General features: G+C 30.4%; 4 protein-coding genes across 9 annotated transcripts; 3 read left to right on the top strand and 1 right to left on the bottom strand.

Annotated features, from left to right (window-relative positions):
- Positions 1–252: 252 nt before the first annotated feature.
- LOC144478916 (TNF receptor-associated factor 6) lies at positions 253–3,132 on the top strand. Its single transcript, XM_078197289.1, has 6 exons — positions 253–485; positions 646–705; positions 902–1,032; positions 1,122–1,431; positions 1,509–1,657; positions 1,729–3,132. The coding sequence occupies exons 2-6, from the start codon at positions 649–651 to the stop codon at positions 2,324–2,326; spliced, it is 1,245 nt and encodes a 414-aa protein (XP_078053415.1). The 5' UTR covers positions 253–485; positions 646–648; the 3' UTR covers positions 2,327–3,132.
- A 147-nt stretch (positions 3,133–3,279) lies between these two features.
- Positions 3,280–8,035, top strand: LOC144478918 (polyprenal reductase). 3 transcript variants are annotated; one of them, XM_078197294.1, is made up of 7 exons: positions 3,280–4,080; positions 6,168–6,447; positions 6,511–6,659; positions 6,737–6,925; positions 7,015–7,206; positions 7,291–7,310; positions 7,384–8,035. In XM_078197294.1, exons 2-7 carry the CDS (start codon positions 6,266–6,268, stop codon positions 7,474–7,476), a joined length of 825 nt encoding a protein of 274 aa, XP_078053420.1. In that variant the 5' UTR covers positions 3,280–4,080; positions 6,168–6,265; the 3' UTR covers positions 7,477–8,035. The 3 variants fall into 3 exon arrangements, with proteins under 3 accessions (XP_078053420.1, XP_078053418.1, XP_078053419.1); XM_078197292.1 differs by having other exon boundaries at positions 7,015–7,310; XM_078197293.1 differs by lacking the exon at positions 3,280–4,080 and adding an exon at positions 4,091–4,465 and having other exon boundaries at positions 7,015–7,310.
- On the bottom strand, positions 7,662–9,734 carry Ostgamma (oligosaccharide transferase gamma subunit). Of its 2 annotated transcripts, none has more exons than XM_078197291.1 (8): positions 9,555–9,734; positions 9,147–9,325; positions 8,937–9,054; positions 8,723–8,863; positions 8,519–8,659; positions 8,301–8,451; positions 8,054–8,219; positions 7,662–7,901 (listed from the first exon to the last, which is right to left on the bottom strand). In XM_078197291.1, exons 1-8 carry the CDS (start codon positions 9,633–9,635, stop codon positions 7,892–7,894), a joined length of 987 nt encoding a protein of 328 aa, XP_078053417.1. In that variant the 5' UTR covers positions 9,636–9,734; the 3' UTR covers positions 7,662–7,891. The 2 variants fall into 2 exon arrangements, with proteins under 2 accessions (XP_078053417.1, XP_078053416.1); XM_078197290.1 differs by having other exon boundaries at positions 7,662–7,877.
- A 614-nt stretch (positions 9,735–10,348) lies between these two features.
- Ints2 (integrator complex subunit 2) lies at positions 10,349–15,186 on the top strand. Of its 3 annotated transcripts, none has more exons than XM_078176774.1 (6): positions 10,349–10,434; positions 10,751–11,080; positions 11,147–13,230; positions 13,570–13,774; positions 13,849–14,155; positions 14,649–15,186. In XM_078176774.1, exons 2-6 carry the CDS (start codon positions 10,797–10,799, stop codon positions 15,099–15,101), a joined length of 3,333 nt encoding a protein of 1,110 aa, XP_078032900.1. In that variant the 5' UTR covers positions 10,349–10,434; positions 10,751–10,796; the 3' UTR covers positions 15,102–15,186. The 3 variants fall into 3 exon arrangements, with proteins under 3 accessions (XP_078032900.1, XP_078032901.1, XP_078032899.1); XM_078176775.1 differs by having other exon boundaries at positions 10,397–10,417; XM_078176773.1 differs by lacking the exon at positions 10,349–10,434 and adding an exon at positions 10,441–10,615.
- Positions 15,187–15,418: the final 232 nt, after the last annotated feature.

Here is a 15,418-nt window from a genome sequence, read left to right as displayed (position 1 = left end):
GAAAGATTCCTGAGCTCATTTGGAGTAACTTCTTCCTTAGCTAAAATGCAATCTGCAGCTTAGTTTACGAGTTATTAACGAAAAATAGTAGATCCATTAGCGAAGGTCAATATAGAGCTTTTATTTTAGTCTGATTGGCTGACGATCCCCAGTGGATCCTGTTTCAACAGTGAATCGTCAGCCAATCAGAGTAAAGAAAAATAGGACTCATTGCTATATACAATTTATGATGAGTCACCGTATGACATACATATACATACTTAATATATAATTTAAATGAATGAATGGAAAGATGGTTCAGTTCAAACATTTTTTGAAGTGTTATTCCTGAAACTACATTATAAAACAGTTTACGTTTAATATAGGAAAGTGTTCATTTCATAATTTCTGCATTTTTTTATTGAATAATCAATATGTAAAACGAGTGGATATTAATTTACGGAATAGTTTTGTTTCCATATGAGATTTGGAAGTCATAATCTCAAGTAAGTTAGAAATCTTGTAAATACGAAAATATTATTAACATTATGTATGCGCGAAAACACTTTCTTTGTGATATATTTTTGCACATCTGCATATTTAATATAATGCCATCAGGTTTTAATTAATTCCTGTCTACATGTACATATATTGTATATTTCGCAGATAATGGCCAAATCTAGTAATGTTAAAGAATGTACTATTGGTATAGAAGAAAGCATTCTCGTACGTACCAATTTACATTTTTAATTTATAATCGTAAATGTTATCGTACATCGTACTTCTACTGAATTTTATTTTTTACTGAAATGGATTTTCTTGAATTGCATTTATAATATATTTTCTAAGGCTTTGCTTTACATTTTGTGTTAACACATTTATTATTTTACATTTTGACTGGTAATTCGACTATTACATGCAGTGTGGTGATGGTCTGAAAGAATATCTTGAGCCTAGATTTGAGTGTCCTATTTGTTTAACCTGGCTACGCGATCCAGTTTTAACATCTTGTGGTCATAAATTCTGTTCGCAATGTATATACACTTGGCTTCAGTAAGTTATATTCACTTCTGTAAAGTTAATGAGCATAGAATGAAATATTGTTTTTTCCCCTGTGTTTATTAAATAATTTTTATTTATAGAAAGGAAGGTGCTTGTTGTCCAGTTGATAGTCAGCCATTAAAGTCTGAAAGTGATTTGTTCAGAGATTTATATACGAGCAGAGAAATATCACAACAACGCACACCTTGTCTTTATCAACAGTTTGGTTGTAAAATTAAGCTATCTCCAGTGGATATGGAAGCTCATATCAATCAATGTATATATAAAAGAAGTCTTCCAGATTCACAAAATATTTATTGTCATTTTAAAAACGTTGGCTGCGTAGAAATTTTTCACACCGAAGATGATTTACATACACATTTAGAAACAAATATTAGTCTTCATTTAACTGTTAGTTATTATTCTTTTTGATATGATTATTTAAAATGTGTGTGTGTAAGAAAGTTGATTGCCTACATATTTTGTAGATGATTTTAAAAACGTTACCACAATCGTCTCTAGCGCAAAATCATGTGAATGCATTAACTGCTGAGTCAAAATTATGGGATCCACCACCTAAAAGTGCAACATCATTGGTTAATAATGAACCACCAATGGAGTGGCAGCAGTTATTAAAGTAAAAATAATATTTAATTTACAAACAAAACATTTTCATAAAATAATTCTATCAAATATTCTTCTTTTTAGGAATCTATATGAAAGAATAGTAACACTGGAGCAACAAAACAGAGAACTTTCTATTACCGTATCTAACCAAAAGACTCAACTTACCACTTTACAAACCTCTTTGAGATTTAATCAAGAAGAAATGTTTTTACGTAGTTGTAATGGTGTATATATTTGGAGATTGCATTCTTTTCAGGATAAGCTTGAAAGTATGATAAATGATCCTTTAAAAATGTTTTACAGTCCTGGTTTTTATACTAGTCCTAATGGATATAAGATTTGTGCCAGAATTAATATATCTTCAAAAGATTCAGAATTTCTCTCATTACTTCTACATATAATGAAGTCAGAAAATGATGATGGTTTAGATTGGCCATTTAATGGTATAATGTACTTTATTTTAGTCCATCCACACGATTATGAAAAAGACATTCGAGAAATAACATCATCCAGGCCAGATTTAGAAGCATTTAGAAAACCAGTCTGCGAATTGAACAAACGAAGTTTTGGTTATACGGAATATGTACGAATACGAGATTTAACAGACTTTTTGCATAATGATTACTTAATTTTTAGAATTGAAGTTCGTGTCCAAGATAAGTTTACAATACCAACGTAATATAGTATTTTTAATAACGTTTATCAATTCTTCATTTATAAGTAGTACAAAATTTTATTTCTCCGTGCAAGATAAACTGAAAATTACATAGTAACTTGTACTCATTGTATATTCTCTGTTACTACTTTCCTCTATATTCTCAATTAATTTCAGTAAATAGTTTGTCAGTTAAATACTTAATTACCTCTATATTACATTCTTTACATTCAGCAGCACAGATGATTTGGCCTTGTATAGTTCTTGTTATTTCAGGATTCATATTTTATATAAGGTGTAAATTAAGAATAGATTTTTAAATTTTATGCTTGATTGCATGGGAATGGGCACTAAGTTATAATGCATTTTATTCTAATGTATTTCTTATACATAGATGTATAATGTACATTACTCAAAAACAAATTACTCTAACAGTCTTTGTTATTCTTCTTTAGATTCAACTGGGACTTGATAGGTATAATATTTAGTTAATTCAATGTAATAATTGACAAATGTATTTTCAGCAAATAGTATTGATAATCTCGTATTAAGTTATATATATTTATTATATATATATAAAAATATATACATATTTGCGAAGTGCAATAATGCCGACATTATCGCTAGCTTTACCAACTGGCTAGAATTGATAAAATAAAAGTAATTTAAAAATTATAATTGTTACGACGATGTTAAAATCAAGTCGTACAATCTAGATTAACAAAGTCCGTCCATTTATTATGTGATAAAAATGATATAATTATTACGACTTAATTTTGTACTATGAATTATCCATGAAACGAATAAACTTTATAAGTTACGAATGTGTATATTGTTTTTAATATTATTTTCTAAAATTACTAAATATTAGTAGACTATGGAAGTTTATGCAAATACATATTGCAATTTAGCAGACTAAAGTAGACAAATTTGCATTTATACCATTTTTTTACATGTAATGCTTCGCCCGATAGTTCGTCAGGAAAAAAATACCTTTCGAGTTTCAATAAAGTATTTTCTTTTTTTTTTTTTCTTAGAGGTTTTACGTCCAATTAGCTGCAAGGCTATTAGCGACCTTCTATTTAAATACACCAATAAAGTATTTTATTGTAAGGGAAAAGCAAAATTCGTTTGAGACGTGACATTATAAAGTTATAGAGATAACGAAGATAAAAGTTTAACTTGTAGATGATCTGACTAATCTAAATTGAAATTACAAAGATAAATGAATACATTTGAGCTTTTGGAAAATAATTCGAATTGAGCTTGATTTATATCATGTATTTACGGCACAAATGCAGAATCCACTAAGTATAAAAGATAAGGTATAAAGCTATAATTTCACACAATTCTATTAATGTTTCGTTTTGCATATTGCTTGGTACACTTTTATTCTATGCAAGATCTTTGCCGAAACTAAATACATTTTATTCGATATTGCACGTATCCGACGTTCAGTCCAGCTCCACACTGTTTCAAAGAATACCGGCCTTCGTATGTGCGTAACGTAACAAACAAAGCTTACAAGGATTGTAGATTTCGTAAATGTACGAACTTGAACTGATAATATAAATTTACGTAATAGATTACTACAAAAGTGTAATGAACTGAACTGCTTCGTCTGCAGATACATAAATACTCATACCAAGTAACTTAGAACAGTGTTTGCTTGGAACTGAACCGTTTCGTCTACGTTTATGCTATAATCGGATAATTTAGATCGACCTTTAAAAGAAGTTTTATTTCGATTTATAGTAATTTTTACAACGCAGAAGAAGGCAAGGAAAAAACTTTTATTATTATATAAGTGTCAAATAGTAATATCGAGTATAAATATTACAATAGTGTCTTTAATTACAAAAGCTTTTAAATGGCTTCTAAAGCTAATTAGAACGCTACATATAACTACATAAACTTCCACAGTCTATATGAAAGTACATAACAAGTAATGTAATATACAGGGTGCATAGTTTTGTATTGCATCTTGTAGTACTGCTAGTTATTGCATTCATCTTTAAAGCTTGGAATGCCGACAGACTCTAATTGCACGTTTCGTTTTTATGGTTAAAATCAAAAAATGACTGAATATACTTTAATACCATCTATACAATGCAATGAAAAGATGTAGTTATATTCGAGTCTACATCGATGACCTCGAAAAAGGTGATTTTAAAAAAAGCAATTTTTTCATAGTATTTGTTTTCTGATACCAATCAAATTCCGTGTATAATATTTTTTGTAACATAACTATTGGATGAGATATTTAGGTATCAATGTTTCGGTGGGCCATAATTATATTAAATAATATACATATGTAAAATATCAAACAAGTACAGTAATGTCTCTCTGAATGTCACAATTTTGCTCTACAGTGAATGTCGTAGTGTTATTTTTACGACCTTATAATTTATCGATTTTCTCACTATGCATTAATGAGGTCCAACAGATCGATGAACATGTGTGCTGCGACACGTGTCGCAGCTCCTTTGATTTGAATGCTCAGAAGACAATTGAATCGCTTGAACCGTATAAAAAAATACATTGTTATAAATATTAATAATAATTGTAGATTGAAAAGCTACATTAATATTATGCGTATATTATTTAGATAAGTGCAAAATTATATTCTACATTAATTTTTTTGTTATGTAGCATTATTGATAAAAAAAATACTGTAAACTGCTTTTTCGCAATTTCTGTCAAATCTTTGTTCCTTCTAAATGTCAGTGATTCAAAACATCTCTTTTTTGAATGTCAGTAAATTGAGGTATCTTCACCCTGAATGTCAGACAAATGCAGGACCGAATAGCATAACTTTACCGATATTTTCTTTCCAGCGATACACATATTTGCTTTGGCGTTACCTTTAATATTTCATATACAGGGTGGGGCAATAACTATTGCCACCTCAAATATCTTCGAAACTATAAGTTTCACAGAAATATTTGCTGAAACAAAATTGCACAGTACGAAGGGGGCCATCCGGTGGCGATAATAGTTTTTTTGCAGGTGGAGGTACTTCGGACATTTAAAGGTCACCTTCATTTTTTTAAATGGATCGGTCTGTTTTTGCTTCCGTATCATGATAGAGGATCTTAAAACAAATTTAACGACTTATTACACAAGTTCATTGAAAAAAAAATTATTGCAGTCTGTGCGTCAATAAGTTCTGACGCTGTAAGACTTACAAGTCAATCAATCGTAAAAAGAATCCAATGTTGCATTGATAGTAATGGTCATCATTTCGAACAACTACTATAAACGTGTTTTTTATTTTTTACCAAATCCGTAAATATTATCGTCTTTCTCTACTTTCTGTTACCTTCAATGACCTTGTGTAATAGGTCGTTGAACTCTTTTTAAAAAACTATTATCGTCACCGGATGGCCCCCTTCGTACTGTGCAATTTTGTTTCAGCAAATATTTCTGTGAAACTTATAGTTTTGACGATATTTGAGGTGGCAGTAGTTATTGCCCCACCCTGTATAGTTAAAAATCGGATTTTTAAATGTTTTTTTCGTAAATAAAGTATGTTACTTATACCTATAATGAATAAATATGGTAGTATTTGGTATCATTTTATTTGGAAGAATGCAACCAGTATATTAAAAAAATTTTCGTGTATAAAAAATTAGAAATAAGGACGTTAACTCATAATTTTTATTCTAGCATCACAATGAATTCATAATAATGTAAACACTAAAATGGCCGCTACCTTTTCACGTAATTTCGTGTACCCCAAATGTCTATGTACCCCTTGTCTACACTTGAAATACACTTTTAATTGCGATCTGTGACATTTAAAGAGACACTACTGTAGTCTCAATAAATATTATTTAATTATACATCTTTTTAATTGTTACAGTAACCTGATTTCTATGAGAGTGATACACACAACTTTAAAAAAAAATTATAATAAGATTTAATTTATCTACTTATGTTTGAAGCCTAGCTCTATATAAAATGTATGTCAATTTAATATCTATGATATTTTTTTATGCTACATTATTCACTGGTATAGTTGGCTTATTAATTACCTATGTAGAATCTTATTTACCTGTTTTAATTACACGTTCATACCGTTATGGTAAATTTTCTGATAATACTTATCAGAAACTTGTAGTAAAGACAGAAGTACCTAAAAGGTAAGTAAAAAGGTTGTAAAAAACATTAATTTAATAGTGTTAATAATAATAAAAATGTTTCAGGTGGTTCAAACATTTTTATGTGTTTGCTACATCTACTTCAAGTTATGTATTATATCTGATATTTTATAAATATTTGTATAATGGTAATATACCCGAAAGCGTTATATGGTTATTAAATATATGTTTAGGAAGAAATAGACAATCATTAGGTAAGTTCAATGTATGAAAGTTGTTAAAAGTTTAACATTTATATTTTAGATTTCATTTTTGAATTTATACTTTTTAGTATCTCCAGAAAATACATTTGTAGTTGCTTTGGTTTTCACTATTCATTGCTGGAAAAGATTTTATGAAACACATTACATAAACATCTTCAGTGATCAAATGATGAATATATCTCATTACATCATAGGATTTTATCATTATTTTGGAACTTTAGTATGTATTATAGGTGAATCTGAAGGATTCGTTGAAGGTAAATGAATATTTGCTTGCAATTAAATGGTTCATAGTTATTAAAATAAATTTAGTTGCACTAATATATTTTTAAATTATTGTTTATAGGTTCAGAAAGCAATTTTTCTTGGAAAAATATAAGTTATACTCACATAATATGTGGATTTATTATCATGTTGTCATCGTATGCTCAATTTAGAGCAAATTGTATTCTTAGTGGTCTACGGAAAGACAAGACTGATAAAATCAATTCCACAGCATATAAGATACCACATGGTGGACTTTTTGAATACGTATCAGGTGCTTTACAAATTACGGAAATCGTTATCTATGTATTCATTTCTGTGGTATTTTGGCAAAGTTTGACATTTCATTATGTTACAGCATGGGTCATAACAAACCAGGTATTGAAATTTTGTAATAGTACTAGTAATATATAAAATATGCATGTTAAATATCTGTATTTTTATTTTTTAGATATCTACTGCAGTATTAACACATAAGTGGTACATACAAAAATTTCAGAATTATCCAAAATCTAGAAAAATTCTATTACCTTATATCTTCTAAGTATTCGACATTATTATTATGAAAATTTTCTTGAATTGAAAACTGTCATATTATAATGGTATTATGGTATTCAAAACCAATAAACATTGATAAAGAATATTAACTATAATTAGACTAAATTATATATAACTTTTATTTCAGGAATGTACACGCATATTAACATCCTAAATAGTATTAAGAAATAGTGATTTTAAATATTAATTTATTTTACAGTACGTACAAACAAATTTAAATCGTGATTATGGTACAACACTTTTAACAATGACGGGAGTTCAAGTATTATCCTCAAATCCTTTTGTTTGCAGCTTAGTGTTTAATATTGATGGGCAAGTTGAAAGTTTCCTTTGCAATATATACAAATGATTACTTCCTACTCTTAAACCTCTTACTTGAATAGCAAACTGCAACATATCAATTATTCTTCACTGAGATACATTGAATAATATAGATTGTTCGGAACATACGAGGAATGGAGTATATTAATATATTCATCTTTCAGTGCTGTGAAAATATTAATATACTCCACTTTGGCAATAATAATTTATTAATATTTGGAAAACGTTTTAAATTACTGTACCTGTAAGGATAGCCCTGTGCTTTATTCCTAAATATGGATAATAAGAGGCTGAAGAAAATGACGACTAATCCGGCGCCTATAGCAGCAAATATTCGCCGTTTCTTTACATCACCTTTACGAGATGCAGCTTCAGTTATTAAAATCATACCTAATACTACAGCACCATCTAATTAAACTTTATTAAGAAAAATACTATTTTAAATAATACTATTATGTTAAACATCAACTATCATAAGTTAAAGGATACTCAAAACCATCACTATGTATGTCTCTAATATAAATTGCCCTTGAGACGAAGCATGAATGTAGGCCACATTTCCACTAGCCGACTTATGTATAAATGGAGGTGCTCTAATGTGATTCCACATTTGTCCAGATGTCATTGTAAGGGTGAAGAACTGTAGACAATATTATTTTTAAATAAATCATTACATAAGTTATCAAATCAATAAAATGCTGTATTACCATTGCACCAAGTCCCCATATTGTTTTATTATAAATGAAATCTAAGTTATTACGTCTCACATAAAGGAATCCTCCAATAAGTACTAGTAACATTATTATTGCTACTGTACCAGAATAATTTGGAGGTCTAAATACTCTAATCTGCAATGCGTTAAGAAATGTTTTATATAAATTGACTTTTTACTGATGCACATGTGTACCCACCTGTATATCAGTGCGTTCCGATATCCATTTTGCAATGGCTTCTGCTCCAAATCCTATTCTTTGGATGTCCAAAGTATCTGCTGGCTTTGGCTTACCTTTTGGTGGAAAATGCATATACACTGGTGCAGTACTTAATCTCATCTACATAAAATAATTTAAATCAAATCAAGGTATATCATTCTTCTTATTAATAATTACACAATGCTTTAAATACCATTTGGAAAACATCTGACCCTTCATCAAAATCTACAGAAGCAAAGAATAATCGTTTTGAGTGGGACTGCAAGTATCTGAATGAATTTGCCACTATGACGAATTCATCATTTGCATGTCTAAAAAACGCATGTAATATATAAATATAACATAAACACCACATATTATTTATAACGAGGTGAACCTAGATAAGAAATAAAGCTATATTTACCTGCATATTTGGCATTGCCTTTGTGGTGCCATAGCAGTAAACATGACTATAACAGAATAGTTTCTTGGTGTAGTGCGCACATATTCTTTAAATTTTGCACCATTAAATTTGATTACAGGTCTTGTCAGAGCCAATTCTGTTAATTGTTGTACACGATCTGACAAAGAAGAGCCTTGAGTCTAAAATGAATAAGTAAAGTTTGAATAAACCCGAAGGTACTACTAATAATTTTAGGTTAAATAAATGAAACTGTTTTAACATCAAATAAGAGCAAACGAGATAAAATGTTACTTACAATTACCAATAGAAACTAATCATTCAATTCTATTGCATATTTTTTTAAATAAAACATATAAAATGAAAGCTTAAACGTATATGACAGCTGCTGAAAATTTCAGAAGTACTCACGTTTTTCGTTCTATATTGGCAGCAAACGTAATTTAAGCTTAAGATTAATCCTAAAAATATAATATAATTTCTATAATCCATTTTAAACAATTATTGCAGAATTATTTTTTATAGTATCCTTCTGCTGGAAACACGTTACAGCTGTGTTGTGAACAGCTCAATGGTGTATGTATTTGATACAACGTGGCATTTGACGTACATTTAGACAATTTCATAAATATTCATTTCTGAATTAAATATTTAAAATGAACTAACTATATAGCATAATAAAACAATAAAGATTATTGAGTAACGTATAATTTATTATATTTCTAATACAATTTTTAATATTAACTCTAGTATTTGTAATATTTGACACATAAGTTTTACGCTCTATATTTTGCGTGTGAACTCAGGTACAGTAATGGGACCACCCCTGTACGCTTTTCTTACTCTCTAAGCTAGCGCGTACATCCCCACCATTTTACTACGCATCCAATCCGCATAAACACTGTCTTAGCAGTGAATCATTAGCCAATCAACATAAAAAAAACTTCTACGTCGATTCTCGTTAACGGATCAAGCTGTGGCCTGAAGGTACGCAGTAATAGTACCAGGAAAAATAGTATGAAACACCTATAAATGTGTGTTAGTTATGTCTTATTCCCACGATTTACTGATGGAACAAAATCCACTGCGGATTGGATGCTCAGTAAAATTGAGTAAGAAATTTTAGAAGTTTCTCCCACTTTTCTCACTATAAAGGAAGGAACCGCTAAGAGCAATGCGACGCGATATTCCCCACTTCTAGGTCTTTTCTCTTTCTTTTGCGTTTTGACATTGGTTAAAAAAGGAGGAAGAAGTTCTGAAAGTTGTTATGGCCTGTAAGTCCTGACTGGAGGTTAGTTTTTTAAAAATACCGGGATTTAGCATTTGGCCAAGTTGTCTATGATGTTTATATGTAGTGGTTAAATTGTATCGAGTTCCACAAAATATTTATAAAACGTGTGATTTGAAGTAATGTAACGTTTTAGCCTGCTTCACACTGTTTCATTAGTATTGTACATAGTGTTTAAGGATATGTATGTATTTTTTGAGGCATACAATTTTTATTTAACTTGTGCAAATAATAAAAATATTATTTTTATGTAGAAATAGCAATAAGATAGTTTAAAATATATCAAATTTTGTACAAACTGATGTTAAATTAATTACAGAGTGTATAAGTGGTTTGAAACATTTGTGAAAAAGGAATTAACAATCATGCAAGCAAGTACGTCTGTGACACCACGAATTTTTACTGCAATTCAGAATGTGGACATATACGAGTTATCAATGTGTTCTCATAAAGAAATTCGACCAATTTTACCATGTCTGGTTCGTATGAGTCTAATATCGCCTTTAGACATAACAAGAGACTGTGTGGAAGAAAGAAAACAAGTTCTGACAATTTTGTCTGGTATTGAATCAGTCAATTCGATAATTGCACTGCTTTCGATAGACTTTCATGCATTAGAAACTGATGTTCGCAAAGAGCAGCAGCTGAGGTTAGTTTTACTATTATTTATTTAGACTTGAACGTCTATTGTATACTATATTAATTATGTTTTCAGGCAAAAATTAGGTAGTTTGCAGAGAGATAGCGTACTTGCTCAATCACTACAAAGTGGTCTTGCTTTGGAGTTTGAACGCAGTGAGTCTACAAGGCGTATAAGACTCGTTCTAAGTGAATTGTTATATATAGCCTCTCAAGTACAAGAGTTACAGAAGAATCAAGAATTTCAAATTAAGCAGTCTGATTTATTTGATAATGCAGTGTATATGGAAGAAATTAGCTATGTAATTTGTATTGCACTTGCAGAGTTGCCAACCCTGTTATCTACTTTAGACATTACGGAAACATTATTACATGTTAAACATGGTCCAGAAATAATTTGTTGGATAGTTGCAAATATTCCTGATAGCTTTAATGAAGTATGTGCACATTTAATTGCCAATGGAGAAAGACAAGAGGAATCAACATTGGGCCGAATTAGAACAATGGCTTTGACACTGTTATGTAAAATGAACCCTAGTCAAGCTTTAGCAATAAGAGCAAAGTGTGTGGAACTATGTAGAATGCCTGCTTTAGCAATTACGTTAAGTCTAGAACATGAAAATATAAACAGTGATGACTCAGAAAGTGATATAGTTGCATTTGTATCAGGATTATTGCTTGGTAGTGATCAACAAGTAAGAACATGGATTGCAATGTTTATCAGAAATGGACAAAAACGTAAATGGGAATCTCATACAGCACTGCAAACATTAAGAGAGGAACTTCTTATACGATTACAAGTAATTATATCCCAAAATGCAGGTCAATTAGCAGAAAGTCAAGTCGTACAAGCCAGTGCATTATTACGTCTCTATTGTGCATTAAGAGGTATTGGAGGTATTAAATTTCAAGATGATGAGGTAGCAATGATTGTTCAGTTGTTAACATCTCATCCCCCTCCATCTCCTGCTGGTGTAAGATTTGTTTCTTTAGGTCTCTGTATGCTGATTGCATGTTCATCATTAATAGGACATCACAATCTTGAAAAGCGTAGTATAGAATGGGTGCAGTGGCTTGTTCGTGAAGAAGCTTATTTTGAAAGTGCTAGTGGTGTGACAGCAAGCTTTGGAGAAATGTTACTTTTGATGGCTATACATTTTCATAGCAATCAACTGTCTGCTATTTGTGAACTTGTATGTGCAACTCTAGGAATGAAGATACCGATTAGACCAAATAATTTGACTAGGATGAAACAAATTTTTATGCAAGAAATATTTACAGAGCAAGTTGTTACTGCACATGCAGTGAAAGTACCAGTAACAGCTAATTTAAATGCAAATATTCCAGGATTTTTGCCTGTACATTGTATTCATCAATTATTGAAATCACGAGCATTTGCAAAACACAGAGTTCCAATAAAAAATTGGATTTATAAACAGATTTGTAATAGTGTGCCACCACTGCATCCAGTTCTTCCTGCTTTGGTTGAAGTATATGTCAATTCCATTGTATTAACCAACAATAAAACATCAGAACACACAAACAAACCAATTACTGAAGACGAAATTAGAAGAGTATTCCAAAACAGTGTTTTTGGAGCAAACTTTGATTTTAAGAAAGGTTTTACTGCTCCTCAGTGTGAGCTAGATACAGATTTTGAAATTCCAAAACCTTCTCTTACATCACAGTTGTTACTACTGTATTATTTATTGTTATATGAAGATGTCAGATTGTCTAATATGCATACATTCATCTCACAGGATAGAAAAGTTAAATCCTATTCAACTGAATTTCTATCCGAGTTACCAATAAAATACCTACTTCAGTTGGTTCAAAGGGATCAAATGAATTATGCCGGTCTTTTTTCTCCTCTTCTTAGACTATTGGCAACTCATTTCCCTCACCTTTCATTAGTAGATGATTGGCTCGATAATGAGATGATTAATATAGACTCAACGGTTATAAACTATGAGAATGTAAAGATTACTGATATTATGATTATCGAAACATTTTCACACATACAAACATGCCCTTCAAGAACAGGGAGATTGCTAAGACAATTAAGGTCATCGAAACCAATTGATATCTGGCCTCATGCTGAAGTTATAATTTATTATTTCAAGGCTATCTTAAATCAAGGAGTTCCTAGATATATTCAAGGTAAGATTTCCTTGTAGATTATATTAACTCTTAATCATAAGCATGAATCTATTGTTATTTAAGTTTCAATAGAAGCACTATTGGATGGTTTCTTTTCCCTGCAGAAATTGTTCCAAAAATTTTGTTGGGCACTAAAAGATGAGACTGTTTGCATTATTTACTTTATTTACTTTTCAAAACAAAAATAAAGTTGATGCCTCTTTTATAACATGTGAAAACAGATTTTAATATTTTACTTGGTGCGCTATATATATTGTTTTGAACAAGACTATTGATAATTTCTTTAAGATACTGTTAATATTTTGCTTTTCTAATGCAGATATTAATTTAATTTTTTAGAGTTATATAAACAAGTGTGGCTTAGGTTAAATACAGTTCTTCCAAGATGCTTGTGGGTGTTATCCATAAACGCATTGTTAATAGAAAATTCTATTATAAAAAACGTATTTTTAACGCAGGAAAATATTGTCTTAGATCCCTTACAAGTACTAAGATGTGATACAAGGGTTTTTAGATGTGCTCCAATTTTATCTATTATCATAAGGTAACTTCTCTAATAAATTTAAAAATTCTTAAGGGTACAAGAAGATATTAATATGTAGTAAAATTATTTTTTAGAATTTTACAAGCTGCATTAGCTGCTTCTCGATCACAGTTGTCTAGACATATACAGGATAAACCATTGACTGAAAAAATTGGTCAATTATCGAGTGATGCTGAAAGAGAAGATTTAAGGACAGCTTTAGTAGCAGGACAAGAAAGTGCAGCAGTTCAAATATTATTAGAAGCATGTTTAGAAACAAAAGAAGATAGAGAAACTCCTGGACAAATGTGGTCCCTAAGAGAAATTCAAAGTATTATATGTTCATACTTGCATCAAGTGTTTATAGCAGATCCATCATTGGCCAAATTAGTTCATTTCCAAGTATGTTAATTTTATTGAAATATTATCGTGTAATTGTCACATTGTATTATGAAAAGGTCTAGTCTGTTTCTACTAAAAAGTTTTCTAAGGAAAACATTTTCTGGCAAGTTTCAATTTTGTAGCCTGCCCTTTAAATGTGGTTGCAAGGTAGATTAGAATGTACACTTTATGTCTATCTTTCTCCAGTTACTTCTTAAAATTTTGAAAAAAATCTGACACATTATGGAATATGAGTCGCATATCAGAAAACTTTTTCAGATTTGTACTAGATTGTGAACAAAGAAATAAACCGAGATATTCAATGTTTTTTTTTGTGATGAACTAAGTTATATTATTAAGTAAACAGTAGACTCTCGTGTAAGGGACGTTTCTACAAGTGACAAATGCTTTCATGTAACAAATTTTCTTATAACATGATATATGTATTAGATATAGAAATTGGAGATCAATTTATATGAATACTTTAGAATTAACATCATTTTCCTTTCCGTAGGGTTATCCGAGAGAATTGTTACCCATCACAGTTACGGGTATTCCATCTATGCACATATGTCTCGATTGGATTCCTGAATTGTTATCTCAGCCGGAATCAGAGAAGCAAATATTTGCCGTAGATTTGGCATCGCATCTTGCAATTCAGTATGCTTTACCAAAGGCTTTAAGCGTTTCTCGTTTAGCAATTAATACTATGGTAACACTTTTAGGAGTATTATCTGCTAAAGATCGTGTAATTTTATTTATGCCTGTATTACCAGCTTTAACACGAATATGTTTAGCTTTCCCACCATTAGCTGAAGATACTACAGGTTTATTGTTACAACTTGGTAGAGTTAATTCTGCTCAAGCTGCATTAGGAGATAAATCTGCAGACATTTTATGTCGTGAAGTCAGCGAAACTTTTTGTATGTTATTGCAGAAAGCTATTTTACAATCGCAAGTGTATTAAAAAATTATTTTTGCTACTTCCACATTAATTGTGAACTTAATGTTTTAAGTTTAAAATTGTTTCGAATAAATTATTTTATATAACATTTTCGAGAAGTCTTAAAGTTTTTAGATCCAGTCCCAATACTAAAAATCATTCTCTGAAGTTTTACATGTACAGGGTGTACCGACAATCATAATACAACCGACAGGACAACGTTTCGTTTTCGAGAAAATTGTGTTCGAAAATGTATTAAGTACGCGTGATTTGTAGTATGATGTAAGTAGAATTAGCATGTTATGAACAGCCGCGCTACTTCATTCGTATTCAATAATAGT

Source organism: Augochlora pura, chromosome 3 (assembly GCF_028453695.1).
Source record: "Augochlora pura isolate Apur16 chromosome 3, APUR_v2.2.1, whole genome shotgun sequence".
NCBI lineage: Eukaryota > Metazoa > Arthropoda > Insecta > Hymenoptera > Halictidae > Augochlora > Augochlora pura.
This window is presented reverse-complemented; position numbering and strand designations above follow the sequence as displayed.

What these genes read in the sequence shown, in the direction of transcription:
- LOC144478916 (XM_078197289.1), top strand. Translation starts at nt 649, where the DNA reads ATGGCCAAATCTAGTAATGTTAAAGAATGTACTATTGGTATAGAAGAA. An exon ending in TGTATATACACTTGGCTTCA is followed by an intron (nt 1,033 to 1,121) that starts GTAAGTTATATT and finishes TTTTATTTATAG; the next exon opens with AAAGGAAGGTGCTTGTTGTC. An exon ending in GAGTGGCAGCAGTTATTAAA is followed by an intron (nt 1,658 to 1,728) that starts GTAAAAATAATA and finishes TCTTCTTTTTAG; the next exon opens with GAATCTATATGAAAGAATAG.
- Ostgamma (XM_078197290.1), bottom strand. Translation starts at nt 9,635, where the DNA reads ATGGATTATAGAAATTATATTATATTTTTAGGATTAATCTTAAGCTTA. An exon ending in CGGAACGCACTGATATACAG is followed by an intron (nt 8,660 to 8,722) that starts GTGGGTACACAT and finishes AACGCATTGCAG; the next exon opens with ATTAGAGTATTTAGACCTCC. An exon ending in ATACATAGTGATGGTTTTGA is followed by an intron (nt 8,220 to 8,300) that starts GTATCCTTTAAC and finishes AAGTTTAATTAG; the next exon opens with ATGGTGCTGTAGTATTAGGT.
- Ints2 (XM_078176774.1), top strand. Translation starts at nt 10,797, where the DNA reads ATGCAAGCAAGTACGTCTGTGACACCACGAATTTTTACTGCAATTCAG. An exon ending in CGCAAAGAGCAGCAGCTGAG is followed by an intron (nt 11,081 to 11,146) that starts GTTAGTTTTACT and finishes TTATGTTTTCAG; the next exon opens with GCAAAAATTAGGTAGTTTGC. An exon ending in AGTTCCTAGATATATTCAAG is followed by an intron (nt 13,231 to 13,569) that starts GTAAGATTTCCT and finishes TTAATTTTTTAG; the next exon opens with AGTTATATAAACAAGTGTGG.
- LOC144478918 (XM_078197292.1), top strand. Translation starts at nt 6,266, where the DNA reads ATGTATGTCAATTTAATATCTATGATATTTTTTTATGCTACATTATTC. An exon ending in ATCTGAAGGATTCGTTGAAG is followed by an intron (nt 6,926 to 7,014) that starts GTAAATGAATAT and finishes TATTGTTTATAG; the next exon opens with GTTCAGAAAGCAATTTTTCT. An exon ending in CATGGGTCATAACAAACCAG is followed by an intron (nt 7,311 to 7,383) that starts GTATTGAAATTT and finishes TTTATTTTTTAG; the next exon opens with ATATCTACTGCAGTATTAAC.